Source organism: Homarus americanus, unplaced genomic scaffold (genome assembly GCF_018991925.1).
Source record: "Homarus americanus isolate GMGI-L3 unplaced genomic scaffold, GMGI_Hamer_2.0 scaffold35404, whole genome shotgun sequence".
NCBI classification, from domain to species: Eukaryota; Metazoa; Arthropoda; class Malacostraca; order Decapoda; family Nephropidae; genus Homarus; species Homarus americanus.
This window is the reverse complement of record NW_024716120.1, coordinates 183,682-203,458: the sequence shown is the minus strand read 5'-3', so window position 1 is coordinate 203,458 and position 19,777 is coordinate 183,682. Positions and strand designations below refer to the sequence as shown.

General features: G+C 42.0%; 1 protein-coding gene across 1 annotated transcript in view; it reads right to left on the bottom strand.

Annotated features, from left to right (window-relative positions):
* Positions 1 to 476: 476 nt before the first annotated feature.
* LOC121858048 (ankyrin repeat and BTB/POZ domain-containing protein 2-like) overlaps positions 477 to 19,777 on the bottom strand; it is a 30,584-nt gene continuing 11,283 nt past the window's right edge. Inside the window, exons 3-19 of the mRNA XM_042354289.1 lie at positions 16,686 to 17,927; positions 16,126 to 16,389; positions 15,634 to 15,872; positions 14,608 to 14,866; positions 14,157 to 14,299; positions 13,501 to 13,688; positions 12,809 to 13,074; positions 12,294 to 12,416; positions 7,822 to 8,087; positions 7,114 to 7,258; positions 6,312 to 6,602; positions 5,945 to 6,139; positions 5,499 to 5,730; positions 5,060 to 5,265; positions 4,170 to 4,463; positions 2,792 to 2,974; positions 477 to 2,259 (exon numbers count right to left, since the gene is read on the bottom strand). Of these exons, the coding sequence (XP_042210223.1) occupies positions 2,059 to 2,259; positions 2,792 to 2,974; positions 4,170 to 4,463; positions 5,060 to 5,265; positions 5,499 to 5,730; positions 5,945 to 6,139; positions 6,312 to 6,602; positions 7,114 to 7,258; positions 7,822 to 8,087; positions 12,294 to 12,416; positions 12,809 to 13,074; positions 13,501 to 13,688; positions 14,157 to 14,299; positions 14,608 to 14,866; positions 15,634 to 15,872; positions 16,126 to 16,389; positions 16,686 to 17,927 (4,737 nt within the window). The 3' untranslated portion in view covers positions 477 to 2,058. The remainder of the gene's footprint in view (positions 2,260 to 2,791; positions 2,975 to 4,169; positions 4,464 to 5,059; positions 5,266 to 5,498; positions 5,731 to 5,944; positions 6,140 to 6,311; positions 6,603 to 7,113; positions 7,259 to 7,821; positions 8,088 to 12,293; positions 12,417 to 12,808; positions 13,075 to 13,500; positions 13,689 to 14,156; positions 14,300 to 14,607; positions 14,867 to 15,633; positions 15,873 to 16,125; positions 16,390 to 16,685; positions 17,928 to 19,777) is intronic.

The following is a 19,777-nucleotide window of genomic DNA, read 5'->3' as shown; positions in this document are numbered from 1 at the left end:
GTGAGAGGAAGGACTTGATTAATATCCCAGAAAGGCATACAGTACTTACATAAAAAAAGGAGCACCAAAAATAGTCAGTTTTGGTTATATTACAACAATTTGTGAGAGTTTTATAAAAATCTAACTAAACTGACATCATAGATCTATTGAGCATTCAAACTTCCCATCCAGACGCTGATGCAGTCACAAGTCTTTCACAGATCACTGATTCTCTTCAGTTTACATAATCACTGTGTTGAGAAGAGGAAGTACATGTTAAACTTTTCTGCTGGAGAAGTTTTTCACAAGTTGACACAGTACAATATTTGGCACAGACCCAAAACAGTGGACCGGTACAAAGTTCACTTATAAGTCCAGAAGATCACTTATGGCCACCACATTTTTGGTATAGATCACTTGTAAAATCTTCAACTACAATAATAATAACACACACAAAAAAAAGCACTAATGAAATCCTGATCAGCAACCTGAGGTGGAGTTTTGGCCGCGTTTTTTTTTTTTTCTTCAATTTTCAGTCGAACTATAACTCGCATTCTTGTAGTTTCACCTTCAGTTATACAGTACAGTTCTGTATATATACAACTTTAACCTTCAACCATTTTCAATACACAATGTCCATAAAGGTTCAGTTGTCTAGGCAGTGAGCTTCAGTTTTTGTAAGAATTTCCAACTATACTGTACATCTACTGTTTATATACAAAGGTTCTACATTGGTTTATTTTCATGGTTGGCATAAACAGTTGACACAGCAGTCATGAGCATTTTATTGGCACTTGTCTTATTAATAAATATGTCACTCAAATGTTAGGTCTCTTTGCAATCTTTTTTCTATTACGTTCTACACTTCATAATGTTTTGTAATATTATGTCTTCTGAGAGACATCACTGTAGTTACGTTTGCTGGGACAAAGTTAAGACCAGCCTATGTTAGACCAGTTTAGTATTATCCTTCATCACTGTGAGATACAAGACTGCATTTATACTTAACCACTGAGGACTGACTGGGTTCTTCTCCAAACAGCTTGTGGTAGATAATAAATGAGCTTTTATGTAACAAATGAAGTGAGTTTATAAAATGAGCATAACTATGAAAAATAATTATTGCCTCAATCTAAACCTAAACAAGGGGAGAAAGTGTGATATCTTTACCCTTATTTTGGAAGAATCTTTATCCGACAATCATTTTTACAGTCAACGGAAGAAAACATTGTGCAATGACATAAAGACATGAATCTAGAAAGAGCTTTAATCTGGCCAGCAGACAGAGCCTTTAAATGTGAAGAATATAAAATAAAGTTGAACCTATAATGTACAGTGGTTGAGTTGACCAATCTTATAGCCGGTCAACACAGTGAGCTGAATAAACCTTAATGAAGTGGATGATATCTTACTCCAAGTCATTGTAAGAACAGTCTGTGCTTTAAACGTCCATTCAGCAGAGGAGGCCAGTACAATACAGTATAAGATTTGGAATGAATTACTGAAGACAATACTGTACAGCAATAACAAACCAACTTTTCAACTACCTGCCATGTCAAATATTCTGTCTCACTGGCTGGATATGACAAGAGAATGGGTCTTCACATGATTTCAGATATGGTTTGAGTTTACATCTGGCCTCAGATAGAATGTTGTCTTCACTTTGCTCCATAGAAAATATTGAATGAATTTTCTTCGGGTCAGCAAAAAAAGAAGAAAAAAAAGGGGGCTGAACTTTCTACTCGTCCCTATCAGAAATACTGTACCTTCATACAAACTATTTACTTGCCAGCAGAACTTGAGTAATACATCAATACATGAAACAGATGAAATTTTTCATATTCATGTAATATTTGGTTGAATTAGATGTAGACAGTATGTACTTTGACATACCAGTAATTGGCTGAGTATCAAGTAATTGCCGTATGTTTTTCAAACATCAAGCATTGATACTTTCAGTACAACTGCACCTATAGATGGACAATTATAAATTATTGGTAGAAAAATATGACCATCTTTTATTCAGTTTACAATGTTAGTCACTAGAGAACTTGTCATCAACTATTGTGTTCTTTTACTTCACTTCTTTCCTGCACGGGGGGAGGAGCGAGCCTTAATGCGCGCTTGTAGGGTCAGTAGCAGACCTGCCAACACGTCATGGTTGTGTAATTTCTTGCCAAAAATGAGGCGGCGAACAGAGTCATCGTAAGTCAAGAGGGCAACCATGTTTTGTAGAAGGAAACCTTGGCAGTACTCAAGCAGTTGTACAGCATTGTACACCTGTGGGAAATGTAAAATTATTTCAATATTGTGAAAAAATAAAATGAAATACACCAGTGTAAAATGTTTATTTCAGCAACCTGAATACAATGTCCCCAGTTGTACTAACACAATAACTGACCTGTATACAACTTCTCAAGTTGTACTAACACAACAAGTGGTTTGTAAGATGTGGGCTTAAAACTATTCCTGTGATATTCACTGAACTGTGATATGAAAGTCATCTCCACCTCATGGTGTACTACAGTACATCACGACCTCTGAACTACAACACTACCTTTGGTGTTACTGTGTTTTGTTGTTAAGAAAACCAATAAAACATGGATAATTATGAGAGTACAGTACAGGCCAGTGATGCCTAATTTGTAGCTATAACAACCAGAGTGTTACACCTGTAATTCTTCTACAACATAACTACCTGAGATTTTATGTTTGTCACTTTGCTGAGAAAATGGAAAGAAAAATTTATCAACATTTACACCATTTATTCCATCATGCTCTTATTTGTTATACCAAAGTCCCATAGACTTACCTTAGCATGAATATACATAGACACGACATTATCAAGGTGGACAAGTTTTGAACAACGGGACTCGCAGTAACGAAGGAGAGAATCCAACTGGAAGAAATTAGCTGCTGCCATTAACTCCAGCACATCTCCAGCTTCTACCTCAAGATTCTCACATCCTCCCTTGTAGAGACTCTGCATCACCAGCTACAGGAGAAATATATCAAGTTTATAAGTGTATAATATTTCTGTGATCACCTGTGGAGTCTCTATCAGTGAGTAACCTCTACAAGTTGGGGGGAAGAAATCCATGTTTTTCAGTCATCAACAACATTACTTGTGAAAAGATTTATTACAATATTAATATGTAACCAAAATCATGACCATTCAGAAAATTATCATACATAATTTATGTCTAATCTAAAAGAAAAATATCAATAATTTCAGTCATTGTCACCTCAAAAATTTTAATGGATAAACTGTATACAGTGGGGTATGCTATAACGAACGGATCCTACTACGAATATTCCTATAACGAACGGTTTTACCTATAAAATTGAGAATGCTATAACGAACGCAACTCCTACAACGAACGCGGATGAATACCCGACTATTTCGCCTGGCGCATGAATATTGTTGTACCGCGACCCACAACAAGAGCGTCAGGCGCCATCTTTGTCTCATTGTGTAGCCAGTGCACCACTGTTATTGTTGAAATTTCGTCTTTTGATGTGGAAATTCGCGTTATTTGTATAACTATTTTGTTATACAAGAATACAATTGTAACAATGAGTCGTCCAAAGCGAGTGAGAAAGCTAATAACCCTTGAAACTAAGAAAGAAATCATAAAGAAATGTGAGGATGGAACAAGCATTGCGAAACTTAGTGATGAATATGGGATGGCTAAATCGACTATATGTACGATTTTGAAGAATAAAGAGGAGTTAAAAACTGTGCAAGTGGCTAAGGGAATCTTTAGACTTAGCAAAGCAAAGTGTAATGTGATTGAAGAGATGGAAAATTTACTCTTAGTGTGGATAAAGGAGAAAGAAATGGCAGGTGGTAACATTAGTGAAGCTATAATTTGTGAGAAGGCTAAACAATTGTTTGAGGACCTTAAAGCCAAGACTCCCAGTGGAAGTGATAGTGATGTGCCAGTGTTTAGGGGTACCTGCATGCTGAACAACACTAAGGTAAGATAAAGTACCGTATTTTTTACATTTTCCACAGAATTTTTTGAGTGTTAAGTGGTTGTATTTGGGGGCCTGGAACGGATTAATCCTATAACGAACGAATGCTATAACGAACGAGGTTCTGGAACCAATTACGTTCGTTATAGCATACCCCACTGTATACATAATTTAGTTCTCATCTGAAAGAAAAACATTTCAGTGTACGTTACCTCAAAAATGTCGTATCTTATATCGTGGATCTGGACAATAGGTGGATTTCCTTCACAGAATTTTGAGCTCAACATTTGCTTGAATCTTGAAGAGGCATTTACTAGAATAATCTTGTGAGCATAAAACACACGACCTTCAACGCGAAACTGGACATCAGAGAGTTCTGGATTGTTGACAAACTTTGGATCAATCCGAGCTCCGCCTGATATTGTGGTGTCACGGATCTCCTTAATTGGTTCTTTACCGTAGCAAGATGAAAATATGTCTGCCAGTAGGAGAGATGTGCCCTCATTCTGTTGATGACATAAAGAATCATTAAAACTGAACAAATTACTGAAATAAGGTTTTGTATAATATTGAATTAGCTGCTATTAACTTCATAAAATGGTTAACATTAAAGTACTGTGTCCCCTTAAAAGTCCTTTTTATTCACTCAAATTGTGGAGTTAATAAACTCTTCAAAAATCTGTGGTTAACTGGATCAATAGTTTCTTGCTGACAAGCCAATGCTTTATGCTTGATTTATCTAAAGACATGTGGCATTCAGCAGTTCTGTCAAGGATCAGTAAAGTGTTAACACCCATAAATGGCTACACCCATTGACATCCATCTGGTTGCCTTAGAAGATATTTGTACCAGCCAAGTCCCCTGTGGTTGACCAATTATGTAAAGCCATTTTGAGAGGAAGCTTAATATTGTAATGTGTACCAAAAATTCATCTTTACACACAGACTTACATCTCCACATCTGACACACTGAGACTGACTAATGCATAAATACTCTTAATATTGAGGCACTATATCTGTGGGATAAAATATCATGATTTAGTGTGAACGTATATAGTGGTAGAGTAACACTGTACACTAAGAGATATATCTTTAAAACTCACCTTGCTGTATCTGAAGATAGTGAAGAGGAGTGGCAAGCATTCATCCACAAACTGAGCAGAGTAATCATCTGGCCAGACCTGCAGGAAATCTTGCAGCAACTGGTCAATAATGGACTCCAGGCGATGTTCGTGTGCTGTTGCCAATGTGTGCATCCAACAGTGTAAAGTCCAAGGAACTCCCAAGTTCCGTAAATCCAGAGTCATTTCTGAAGATAAATTTATTGAAATACTATAATACATTTAATAATGAACTGGTAAGAAGGTTTGAAAGAAGTTCACAAAACTATAAAATTAATATGTTACAGAATTTACATTAATATGCATATTATTCTACATATTATGTACAGAAGTGCCCACTGTATTTTTATACATCTACAGTATCTATTATCTTGGCTCCACTTTTATATCACCACTTACGGACATCAACTAACAAACATACCAAGATGTCCTGATTCAGCCGAGTGATACATTGCCTCCTGAAGTGTCTTAATTTGTTGCTTGGTCAACTTCACCACTTGAGAGGAGTCAGAGGAAGCCACACTTCCCCTTCCTACGGGGTCGTCTATGATACACATCTGGCGTCCGGGTCGTCGATCTCGGTCACAAGTGTTGCCGTTTGCACCTTCTGCCAGAATCTCCTCCAGTGACAACACTTCTCTAGCTGATGCATGCTGTACAGGGAAGTTTAGCATTGATAGAGAACTTTCTAAAAATATATTCCTCATTGATGGATGAAAAAAGTTATATTTAGAATATTACTTATATGCTGATGACAATAGGTGAGTCAACAGTTTGAACAGACACACTGTCTGACCTGTTGGTAAGCTGAAAAAAGGTGAAAACGATATTTCAAATCAAAATCAAATCGAAGCAGAGCTCTTGTACCTGAGGTTGTGACAAAAGCTTGTGCAAGATTGACTTTTGTCCATGAGCTGCAGCAACAGCAATAGCAGCATAACAGCCACGTTGAGCAGCACCGGAGTAACAGAGGGAGTCCTTCATAAGTGTTGAGAGGTAGGGGTTGGCGCCGTATGACAAGAGGAGCGCCATCATGTCTGAGTGACCAGCGGCAGCAGCAACCTATATAGAGTGAGTATTATCAATTATTGTCAGAGCTTATACAACAGTTTTTACAGTGTATTGTACTTATAATTCTTCTTATGAACTTTTAATAATATCCCAAAACTAGAAAGAATATTGTTAGTCTCAAATCTTAAAAAAATAATTATTACACATGACAGCTTGTACTGACCTGGAGCGGCGTCTCAGTACACTTCTCCTCAGCAAGTCTCGCTCCACCTTCTACATTACCATTCTTCTCTAGTAAAGTTTTGGCAATATTGATATGACCGTGTATAGCAGCATAAGTTAAGGCCGTCCAGTGTTGGGTCTCTGGGTTGGCCATGAGGTAAGCAGGACCAGTTGGAGGTGTTTCAGCATCAACATCAGCACCAGCATCTAGCAACATGTTCACCATGGGCTCATCACCACGAATACAAGCCAACATCAGTGGGGTCAGTCCATACTCATTCACGGTATTAACCTGAGATTAACAAATGCGATCAGCCATTAGAGAACATTTATTCTTTATCTAAGTTTTAGCTTTATACATTGATATGTCCACCTTAAGTTTGTGAACAGTGTTAGGTAAGACTCAGTCACACTTGAGATTCAAAATATAGAGAAAATAATACTGTACTGTATGTGGAGGAAGAACTTATTGTTTACAGTGCATCATTGTACAGTGTAGTTAAGTAATGCACAGTACTGTACCCAACACAAAGGTTCACTACAGTTACTAAAATATATTAATTAACAAGTGAAGATGAAAGAACTGTAAAAATTGGTGTTTTATCAGTAAGGGACAGGAGAGTAAAGGCAGCAATAGTGAGATAAGGTTAGATATGGATGCAGCATACAACCATTGAAGAATATTTTATGTGGGACTGGTCTTAAAGTAAGAACTTAGTTCTCGTGTTTGGAAATGCATTTTTATTTATCAGTATTGTTTGAAGAAAAGCCTAATATACTGTACTGTATTACTATACAATTACTTTTGTAGCTGGCAGCAGCTGTAGAGCATGAGGCACTAAGTCAGTTCTGCCACACGACAACATCTTGAAGGCGAGGTCAACCTTGAATTTCTTTGCACACTCCATTTCATCAAGTTGCCGCCGAGGACACATTAGTTCCTCGTACCTGAAGTTTAGGATAAAAAACAAAAATGAGTTTATGACATAAGTCTTTAATGGAACATTTTATCATTCTATATATTGTGCAGCAACTTATATTATTAATATATATATATATATATATATATATATATATATATATATATATATATATATATATATATATATATATATATATATATATATATATATATATATATATATATATATATATATATATATATATATATATATATATATATATATATATATATATATATATATATATATATATATATACCGGTATACAGTATATATATAGTACAGTACAGATATTTTTTAATTTATTAAGCCCATTTTTTATTGAAGAAAGAGCTCAGAAGTGACTCACTATCCAAGCAACTACCTACTCCATCGGTCCATCAAGATAATTCACTTATAAAAGTAGTTAATGAAAAAAGCAGAATGTCCAATACTAGCCCATACATAGCCAGTACAGTAATTGCCAACAGTCAGAACAAAGAACTAACTAACCACCCGACCAGCTGGTAAGCTGACAAGTACTGTAATGAAGAGAAAAAGAAGGCTTACCCAATCATCCTCACTGGACAATCCACCCCAGGAAGCAGAAGTCTGGCTGCTTGCATCACATCGTCCTTGTCGACAACAGTAGAGTGTCTGTGCTCAGTGTGGGCAGTGGCCACTCTTACCCACTCCAGGAGAGGTGGCAGTACAATGTATGGTCGCTCATACACTAGTTCTTGAATTGGTGCTCTTGAAGCATGTTCAGCGTGTTCTAACTGACTACATCTCATGAAGTAGAAGAGAGCATGTAGAGCAGATGGTCCCCAAGTTACCTGTTACATGACACAATGATTATGAATTATCAGTATATTTCTAGCAGGTTCAAAGTACTGTACACGGGTGTTCGACAAAAGTTATTTTTTTTCAACTTTTACAAGCATCTATTAGATACATTAATGCAGGAAAGAACTAAATATTGGTGTTTAAAAGAAAAGGGCAGCATCGGTGTAATGTAACTATGAATGGAAAAGAGCTGGAAACTGTGAATAAATTCCAGTATTTAGGAATACAAGTTACTGTTCAGGAAAATGAATACTACAATGAAAAATATGAAGTTAACAAGAGGAGGAAAACCAGTGTGCAGAGTTTGAGGTAAATGTGTGCAAAGGCAGTGGCAGACTGGGCACTTTCCTCCAAACATGTTGCTTGTTTTCTGGCTGCTGGCCTGATGGCCCAGCAAGCAGCAGGATTTGGGCTGTTGCGAAAAATGGACAATGGTTTGGCGGTGAGCTTTGCTGGCTGGGTTAGTGCTCAAATTAGGCGTTGATTATTATTCAAGTAAAAATTGAAATAAATCACGAAACAATAATATTTTAAAATATTGTAGTGGATTCCTCCCCTACAAGCACAGAACCTTCTCGAATCCCCCAGCCTACGCCTCCAGCGCCGCCCACGGAGCGGGGGTCAACTATCTACCCACGCCTACCCCCGCCTTATAAGACCTGAACTCGTGGTGACCTACCGCTCTTTCTACCTACACCAACCAACACCCCCCTCCGCTGCTGCCTGGTGGCCCTCGCTCCCGCCGGCGAGCATGGCGACCCACAAGCTGGTCCTCTTCTGAACACCCTCACCAACCAGCTCTCTCTACATCACGCTTGTAACCACGCTGCCACTTCCCAGCACCAAGCTGCACTGTACATCCAATACAATATGTATACAGAGAGCACATTGTGAGTTTCATTTCTCCATCCCATCCTGAGTGTGAACCAAATATAACACAACCCCACAAATGGTGACCCCCGGAGAATCCCACTCACACAGGATGGAGGAGAAACTGATCACTCTCCAAGTCTTCAAGCAACATGGAAGACTGGCTTACCCACGCAGAGGCAGCTCTCATCAGCTCTACAGCTACTGTCTCTACACCGCAGGTTAGACTCCCTAGAGCAGCTCTGCTACTCTAAGCAGACAGCCGATCCTCTTCCTGCCCCAAGCACCACGTCCTACCGACCCCAACACACCCGTCCTGCCTCAGACGCCGCCCCCGGCCCAGCAGTACCCTCTGCCGCTCCTCCTGACGCGGACCCAGACACCCCTACAAATGGTGACCCCGGAGTGACCACTCACACAGGATGGAGGAGAAACTGATCACTCTCCCAGTCTTCAAGCAACATGGAAGACTGGCTTACCCACGCAGAGGCAGCTCTCATCGGCTCTACAACTACTGTCTCTACACTGCAGGTGAGACACCCTAGAGCAGCATTTGTGGGGTTTCGTGATATTTCGTTCACACTCAGGATGGGATGGAGAAAGGAAACTCACAATGTGCTCTCTGTATACATATTGTATTGGATGTACAATGCAGCTTGGTGCTGGGAAGGCAGCATGGTTACAAGCGTTGAGTAGAGAGAGCTGGTTGGTGAGGGTGCTCAGAGGAGGACAGCTTGTGGGTCGCCATGCTCGCCGGCGGGAGCGAGGGCCGCCAGGCAGGCGGAGGAGGAGCGAGGGCCGCCAGGCAGCGGCGGAGGAGCGAGGGCCGCTAGGCAGGCGGAGGAGGAGCGAGGGCCGCCAGGCAGCGGCGGAGGAGCGAGGGCCGCCAGGCAGCGGCGGAGGAGATGGTGTTGCTTGCTGGTTGGTGTAGGTAGAAAAGAGAGAGGTCACCACGAGGTCAGGTCTTATATAGCGGAGGTAGGCGTGGCTTAATAGTCGACCTCCGTCATGTAAGGCGGCGCTGGTTGACCTAGACCACGAGGCACACACTGGGGAATTTGCGGGGTCGGCTACTCAGCGACAAACAGCGTTTGTATGGGAGGTATCCACTACAGTACTCCCCCCTTCCCTCCAGGCAGTGTAGGAGACTTGTTGTCTGCAGGGTTGCATGGCACATGTGAGGCAGAACGGGCGGTGCATGCCACATGTGAACCAGAACGGCAAAGGCGTGGATGAGCTGGCCGCTAGAGGAGACAACTGTCTAGATACACAATATCTGTGGGAGTAGAGAGGGAGAAAAAGGGTGTGTGGAGGCGATGAATGTTGTGCTTCCCTCACAGCAGGTACAGAGTCGTCAGATGCGCCTGCTAGGGTGTGTGGGCCTGGGTCAGGAGCAGGGGCTGCGTGAGCAGGAGCGGATGAGAGTCCGTGACAGCAGCAGGGTGCATGACAGCAGCAGGGTGCACGACAGCAGCAGGGTGCACGACAGTAGCAGGGAGTACCTGAGGGAGAAAAGAGGGGTGTGTGGGTCCACACTCAGGCGCATGGGCCGCATCGGGAGCAGGGGCTGCATCAGGAGGAGCGGCAGTGGGTACTACTGGGCCGGGGGCGGCGTCTGAGGCAGGACGGGTGTGTTGGGGTCGGTAGGACGTGGTGCTTGGGGCAGGAAGAGGAGCGGCTGTCTGCTTAGAGTAGCAGAGCTGCTCTAGGGTGTCTAACCTGCGGTGTAGAGACAGTAGTTGTAGAGCCGATGAGAGCTGCCTCTGCGTGGGTAAGCCAGTCTTCCATGTTGCTTGAAGACTGGGAGAGTGATCAGTTTCTCCTCCATCCTGTGTGAGTGGTCACTCCGGGGTCACCATTTGTAGGGTACGTGATGTTTGGTTCACACTCAGGATGGGATGGAGAAAGGAAACTCACAATGTGCTCTCTGTATACATATTGTATTGGATGTACAGTGCAGCTTGGTGCTGGGAAGTGGCAGCGTGGTTACAAGCGTGATGTAGAGAGAACTGGTTGGTGAGGATGCTCAGAGGAGGACCAGCTTGTGGGTCGCCATGCTCGGCGGCGGGAGTGAGAGCCGCCAGGCAGCAGCGGAGGATGAGGTGTTGCTTGCTGGTTGGTGTAGGTCGAAAGAGACTGGTCACCACGAGGTCAGGTCTTATATAGCAGAGGTAGGCGTGGCTTAATAGTCGACCTCCGTCATGTAAGGCGGCGCTGGTTGACCTAGACCACGAGGCATACACTCGGGAATTCGTGGGGTCGGCTACTCAGCGACAAACAGCGTTTGTAGGGGAGGAATCCACTACAATATAACACATAAAAACGGTGACATGTTTCTAATTATTCATCACTTTAAAACTTCCTTAGTTTTATTAAATCATTACTCAGGGTCGTCTTTGACCAGCCAGCTGCTGCCACTTTTAAAGAAACTTCACGACTCATCCATTGTCTTTTCTTTAACTTTTGCAGCAATTGAAGAACTATAGCACAATCCTGCAAGGCCTCAACCGCAATAATGGGATTCATGGCAAACTTGTCTAGACGCTTTGTTGTTGTTTTCGTTGCGTTGGGCAGATGCACCAACAAAACATCCCAGTGTGATGCAAATGTCTCTTTGTTTTGTTGGCTGAACCATGTTTGCCAAATATTGTTGGGAGGAAAAGTGCTCAATGTGCCGCTGCCTTAAGGCAAGTGATTGAAGAACTACTTGTTCTAACTCTTACTTACAAAGACGGTGTGGATAAGTGGTTGATCAGGGCTATATAGTAGGGAAGGAACACTTGAGAAACAATGAGGTAGTTGAGAGATGTGAAAGAGTAATTAATGAAGATATTGGTTGGAAGAATGTGACTGTTGGAGAAGTGTCTGGAGAGGTGATGATGATGATGATGATGATGATGATGATGATGATGATGATGATGATGATGATGATGGTGGAGGTGATAGCAGTGATGATGATGATGATGGTGAAGATGATGATCATTATGATGTTAATGAATATGGTGGTCGTGATGTAGGCACAAGACGGATTGGTAAGGAAAATTTATAACATTTACTCACTTTCACTGCTCAGTTGAGAACACGAGAGCAAAGGAAAGACACAAAGTTACATATGGATGAATTATGGTAAAGTGTATCATAGTAACAGATAACCCGAACACATATGATCGCTTAATTTAGTTAAGTCCAGTGATATATGAAGCGTTCATCAAGGTTTTGGCTGAGTGATGTCATGATTAATAAACACAACCATTATTTTTACTTAACAGATCAATTTTTTGTTAAGATCACATATTTGTTGGGTGTTATAAGATCCTGGGTCTTACCTGAGCACGTGTGGGAGAGTTGCTGTTGGCTGCGCGGTGGTGGTGTGGGGCCACCCGACTCAACAGCTCACTCAGTTCAGCCAAGGAGCCAACACAAGTTGTCAACAGTGACTGTTCCAACGTCTGGTTAACAGGAAAATTATATACTACACTGTACTATTGTAACTATTCATCATATCTTTCTGTTACCTATAGGATAAGTTAACAAGTCTACTGATAACGAGCCAATCAGTGGCAAAAAGGATAAAAGTATAAATGTAAAAGTATATTCAGTATGTACGTTACTTTAACTTCAATATTAAATTAATAGTTGTAAAAAAAATTAAGGTCAACATTATGTAATACTGTATTACTGTACTGTACTGTATATAAAAACTAACTCTAAAAGACAAAAAAAGGACAATACTGTATTGCAGTACTGTACTAAAAATGTAAACTAAGATATTGTCTGATGAAAACAGCATAAAATAACAAATTATATTGCAAAAAAATTATAAGATAATCATCATAATCACCTTGGTGCTCCTGGAGTGCTCCTCGGGGGTGAGGGTCACACTCGATGAACACCTTGAGGACTGGGGACCACTGCCACTGTTTCCTGAACCTCCACTTCCTATTCCATCACTTCCTCCAGATGCTGTAGCAGAGACTCCAGTGCCTCCTGTAGCCCCTCCAGACCCAGAACTGCCTCCACTGCCTCTACTGGCACCCGTAGAGGAGTTGCTCACGGATGTAGCCTCAATACTGCCTGTACTTGCCCAACGTGGCAGACACAATGCTCCTGAGTCAACAAGATAATTTTATAGAATGCAAATATAGTATTACGATGCAGTGTAATAGTTACTAAATTTGTCACACTAAAAGCATAAACATATATAATAAATTATGCAGACAATTATCATGAAGTGATATACAGTACTGTACAAAAATCTTGTGAAATTATCTTAGACTTTAACACAAAATAATGACGTAAGAGGAGCTGGATGAGGAAAGTCATGGTGTTGCAAACTTGCATAAATTGAGATGTGGCAATGTCCACTACTGTATAGTAAATATAATACAGTATAATTGTCAAAAATGTAATAGATAAAATGGAATGAAACATGTGCCATAAAGATATAAATCTGCCACAGTAATAAATAAGTATTCACACTAATTCAAGATAGGTAACAGTTATTAGAGACCCAAAGACAATATTGTACTGTACCTGTTGCAGTTCTGCCAGCATTGAGGTGAGCATACGGCTGTAAGAGGCCCCACAGGTCCCCGTTGTTGGCAATAGCAAGTTCAAGGACACTGGCAGTAAGCATGTGGTCTTCCTCTGCTGGGAGACACTGTAATACCATCTCTTCTAATAGGTTCTCCATACCTGCGGTCAGATATACTGCAGCGTACCTGAAGGGCAAATATTGACATTAAGTTACCAGTGCCAATGACTATTTCACAATTAAGTCAGCAATAAATATGGTGAACAACGGCTTCACTAAATATCGTGCATCATCATTTATCTTCATTCTTAATGAAACACTGATACTGTACTGTACAGTATTTGTCTTTTAACTCTGTCGTCACTTTAAAGTTCATTAAAGTACTGCAAGATACATAAAAATTACATTCAGTGTTTATATACCTATAGAGAAGATTGCATTATGTTGCATATTATATTACAATTCTATTATGTGATACAAATATAGTAAACAATTTGAACACATGATGAATAACTAATGCATGTTCATTACTGGTACTGTACAACAATAATTAGGTCACCATTTTTTTTCTAAGTTTTTCATGAGCCAGATTTCTCCTATAATATCCTAGTTTAGTGGATAAAACCTGAGCGAGGAAGAACAATACAGTACTTACTCGTGGATGAACTTGCCAATCCGAACATCACACATCCACCTCATGAAGCGACCCACTGAGAGGTTGAGCCCGGCCCGAGCACTCTTCGATTGTCGCAGTTGGTCCCCGCACACTGTGTACATTGCGGCCGCTCTCAGACAAGCCTGCAACACAACAAATACTATATGACCAACCCCGTAAAACACCTGACCTACCTGAAGGCCACCATAACTAGAGGCAGCCATAATGAGGGAAAGAGGCTTATGACCTGTGTCGGATCCCTCCATTGTCCTTGATAATTTTGTCCAGGGCTACTTTGAAACTCAGAACTATTGTCACTTCCAAGGTTTCAGCTGGTAGACTGTACTGATTATATTGTTCACTACAGTACTTACAATAATCATTTAACTGAGACAAAAAGCACATCACCTATCTGACTATGAATTAAGATAAAGAGAACAATAAAGTTTACCTTTATGCAAGAGTCAGCCAGTGCTGGGGAGAGAACAATCTTGAGGGCTGAAGACACTTCTTGTTTACTGCACATTGCCAGCGGTCTGGTGAGCCTCTGGGCCTCTCGAGCCACTCTCACCAGTGCTCGCTGCAGCAGGTAGGAGAGTCTTGGTACAGCCTCCATTGATACTCTATCCAACTGCTCTCTGACACGACCCTGTTGCACTACTCTCAGAACATCATGGTTACTCCAGGGCAGCTGCTGCAGTTCAACCAATCTGCATAAAATAGATTATGAAAAGGTGAGTACTGCATTACAGGGAAGACATCTTGGAGCCACAGTGCTGCCTGACACCAAGTTTCTTACCACCTCCCTGTCCACTTCTCTTACTGAATTTCCTCCTCCTATACTTATACATGTATTCTCTTTGTCCTCATGTTCCAGTCAATTAGCCTTAATTTATGCTCTCTATGCTTCATTTATATAATTTATTTTTCTTTTTGCTGTTGATGCAACACCACTGAACCTAATAATGTACTGCTTATTATGGAAACAAGCAAGGAATACTGTAGCTTATTATGTTAATATGGAAAACTAAGACCAACAAACATTCAATTAGAAAAGTAATTAAAACAGTTTCCACTTCAATTGTTTCTTTGCATAAATAATTGAAGCATGTAGCATAAGTATATTCACACAACAACTATCACAGTTAAGGAGGCTACTCCAGTATTGTTCTTCATGTTACCTGTTATGACAAGTTATGGAAGGTACAGTACTGTACTTCATGTTACCTGTTATGACAAGTTATGGAAGGTACTGTTATTGCATGTTACCTGTTATGACAAGTTATGGAAGGTACTGTACTTCATGTTACCTGTTATGGCAAGTTATGGAAGGTACTGTACTTCATGTTACCTGTTATGGCAAGTTATGGAAGGTAATGTTACTGCATGTTACCTGTTATGACAAGTTATGGAAGGTAATGTTACTGCATGTTACCTGTTATGACAAGTTATGGAAGGTAATGTTACTGCATGTTACCTGTTATGGGAGTCGACCCAGACAAACTCGTCAGCAGCTGTAACATTGGTATTGATGGTCTCTAAGGACGAGTGTCGCATCAACCTCCGGACTGGCTCTCCTTCAGACCCAGACATGGAGGAATAGGTTGAGGTCGAGTAGCTGGTTCTCGATCCCTGGGAGCGCATGGTCAGCTGCTCAATGGCTTGTTTGATGTCTTCAAGTCCACTGGCACTCTCAAGGGTGAAGGACAGATCATCCTGGAACAAGGTTGACCTTAAAGATGAGGGAGTAATAACCAAATACTTTTATTTAATAATAAAATTGTTATCAATGTTAATTTTTCCACAGATAAACATTGATGGTAATAAAAAACATCAAATAGCTAATATGTTTCATAATGTTGCTTACTCTGAATGTTTTTACCCTGTATCTTACTGTATATGTGATGAACTCACAATAAAATATACCAAAGATGGATTTATTCATACTGTAAAGTGTCAATGACTTTACCTTGGAGGGTGTTGCCCTGTGTCGTGGCCACTGTTGGCCACGTCTGCCTGAACCTGCACCTTTGTACCCAGCACCAACTGAAGTGACGGCAGCAGAGAGTCGCTCATCCTCTGGCACTACCTTTAAGTTGGACCTCAGGTGGTCATGCCGGGGAAGCGAGTCGATTGGAGGGGAGGAGGAGGTGTGACCATCTGACATGGAAGCATGGCCAGATGACCTGTTTTCATCAGATGACGAGCCTCCGCCATAGGAGTCTTGCCGTCGCTGAGAGTGAATTATTAATTTATTAAACAAACTGTTGAAAAATAATGATTGGATAAATGAATAATAATAATGATTAAGTACTGTAATTCACATTTTTTCAATTATTATCAATTTATTGATATATTTATACAGGTATATAAAAATAAAATGGTCTGCTAATAAACACAGCACACTATTATAAAAAAAATAGTTAATAAATACAGTACATACTTATGTGTGCATGAAGAAACACATAACACTTATAATGTACCTGTATGACATGTACAGAAGCTCATTAATGTAAGGAATGAAGTTACCTGTATGACTCTCAGCTCGTCTACTGACAGATGGTGAGGGAAGGAGAGAATATTACGTCTCTTTGACTTAAGTTTGGTGGGCGGTCGTTTACGGTTCATCATGTGGTCACCATCTGAAGAACTCTTACTGAGGGAACCACAGTCCGTGCTCTCTGGGGTCAGCTGGCCGGCAGGGCGTCCCAGGTGGCCCAGGTGAGCACTCAGATGGCTATTCAGGTGGTGCTTGTTTAATTCATTGTAAGTGTCGACGTCGTCGGGTAAAACAGTGAGTGCCATCTTACTTGTGACCTCTGCTAGCTTCTTAAGGTCACAGCCATCGACCAACACCTCCGGGTCACCCTCGTCCTTCTCGGCCGGATAGTCGCGGTATTTGTCGTCCAGGGTGTCATCTGTGCACGGGCTGCTGCTACTGTTGTTGTTACCAGATGAGAAGCTGATGTCTTTTTTCTGTTCAAGGGCATCTATAACCTTCTCAGGGGGGTCATGTGGTAGTCGCTGGCCGTGGGAGGGCGACGACTGCATGTGTAATGCCGTCAGTGGTAGAGGCGAGTAGGTAGAGGCTGGGGGACCTGAGACTGGGTACTTCTCGGGGGTCATCGGGTAGCCACCTTCCCACACGGCGTTAGTACCACTGGTAGTACCCTGAGAGGCGGCGGGTGTGTCTCGCTCTGGATACTGTTGAACGAAATGGCTGCTCACCCCCGCAGGACTCAGTCTGGGAGCGCCAACACCGCCCACAGGGGAACCTTCCAGCTTGGTTAGATCAGGTTTGCCATAGTCGTGCTGAGGGCGGGGGTCGGACATCTTGACAGGTGGGCTAGCCATCCGCTGTGATTCCTGAAGCTTGACGGGTGGGGATGTGACCCTGTGAGGGGAGGCCACCCGCTCCCTGAGGCCGCCACCTCCCCCAGAAGACCCCAGCATCCCGAGGGCCACCCCAGGCGACTGTTGCCGTTGAGCTGGCACTACCTCCCGGCTCTGAGCCTTGTACACCGGGGTGTTGCCGCCATTCTTGCTGGGATAGTCTTGTGGTTTGGTCGGGTAGTCCTGCGGTTTGGTTGGGTAGTCCTGAGTCTTGCTAGAATAGTCTTGTAACTTGCTAGGGTAGTCCTGGGGTTTGCTGGGGTAATCTTGAGGCTTGTGTTGGTAGTAGTCATGGCGGGGGTAGTCTCTCTGGGCCAGGCTGAGTGGTGCCCCTACCAGGCGCTCCCGTGACCCCGCCCGACCCTCACGCCCGCGACCCTGTCAGTTAAGAAAGTCACTAATTATCACCAGTATAATAAAGGTTACCAAAAACACCTGCATTGACCCTGATGATGACAGGTAACACTGCAGCTCACTTCAATGATGTTGATAACTGGAGAAGTAAATTAAACTCAATAGTAAGAAGAGAAATAAAATTTAGGATGTAACACACACACACACACACACACACACACACACACACACACACACACACACACACACACACACACACACACACACACACACACACACACACACACACACACACACAGTACAGTACACCACACCACTGTGTCGTATAAATCCAAAGAAAAAATAATTCCCTATAAGAGGAGTACAATAGTTTACGAGTATCAAGTAAGACAAGACAACACACACCACCACAAATATGAAACATTAACAAGGGTGTACAAAGGATGTGTTTTACTTAATGTATTACAGCCTGAAGGTGTGCCACTCCTTAGTTCAAGACCAGGTGGAGGAGTTCAACTTGAGGCGTGTTAATAAGAAATGGGGTTAACAGCCAGATGATTGTGGTAAGACATTAGTGAAGTGGTAAAAGCAGCGAAGTGTGTTATACATATGTGGTAATATTACTATACAGTACACAGCTTACAGGTAAAGGGACTTGCCAGGTAGGTGTGTGTGTGAGAGAGAGAGAAAGAGAGAGAGCCACAAGTCCACGTCGACGACACTTATGAGGGGGGGGGGGAGTGATAATGTTTCCTTGGTGTTTCCTTATTCCTAAGGACGGGGGTGTAGGTGGCAGAACAGTTGGAGTGTTCTCTTTGTATAGTAGAGGAGGGAGGGAGTAGGTCCAGAGCCAGGCCACAGTTGACACTCTGAACGAGAAAATCTTCTTCTCCATTGTGTATAAAACCAGCACGAAATATAATCCTCGCGAGCTGAAGCCAAGAGACGTGGTGTATGTTGGACTAGAGGAAGAGCTTTAAACTTATGGCAGAGTAACACAGCATCACTTGGTTTAATCTTAACCAGCACCTAAGAGTCCATGTGGTCGACCAAACTCTAGTCTGGAAGGTAGAGTGGAGGCTTGGGTACTAGGCCTATGGAACAGTCTACCAGCTCAAGCCATGGAACCAAGGGCAGGGCTGCATAATAGTCCTCAATAACAAGGGGGGGGGGGGTCCTACACAGTCTATCAGCCTCCTTCCTCCACCATGGGCGCCTCTTGTTGAGATGGTCGACAAGTAAATCAGGTAAAATTGGTCCTGTGTTCAGATTACAGATTATAACATCAACAACAACGTCAAAAACAAGAACAGCAACACATCAAGATACGCCGTAACGCACCGACAACTTCACAAGGTCAACGTCTTTCTGTATACGACGCACACGACGACACATGACGCACGACTGACCCGAGCATTGACGCATTACTACCAGGAGGTTCAGGGTTATGAGCTGACCAGAGGCATTCTAGCTAGGGGGGATGGGGAGGGGAGGAAGGACGCACATGTAGAAATACGGATATTGGATCTGTGGTAAGGAGGGGGTGGAGTGGCGTGGCGTAAAGGTAAGGTAAAATAAGGTAAGGTAAGGTAAGGTAAGGTAAGGTAAGGTAAGGTAAGGTAAGGTAAGGTAAGGTAAGGTAAGGTAAGGTAAGGTTAGGTTAGGTTAGGTTAGATTAGATTAGGTTAGGTTATGGTCTCAAAACACACACACACACACACACACACACACACACACACACACACACCTCACCTACCTACTTAACGAGTACCGAAACCTATTTACAATCACCTTTTGGATAAGTGCTTGACCAACAGTAAGTATTAGCAGGATCATTATGTACAAAAATGGTGATGCAGTTACACGTACAGGCA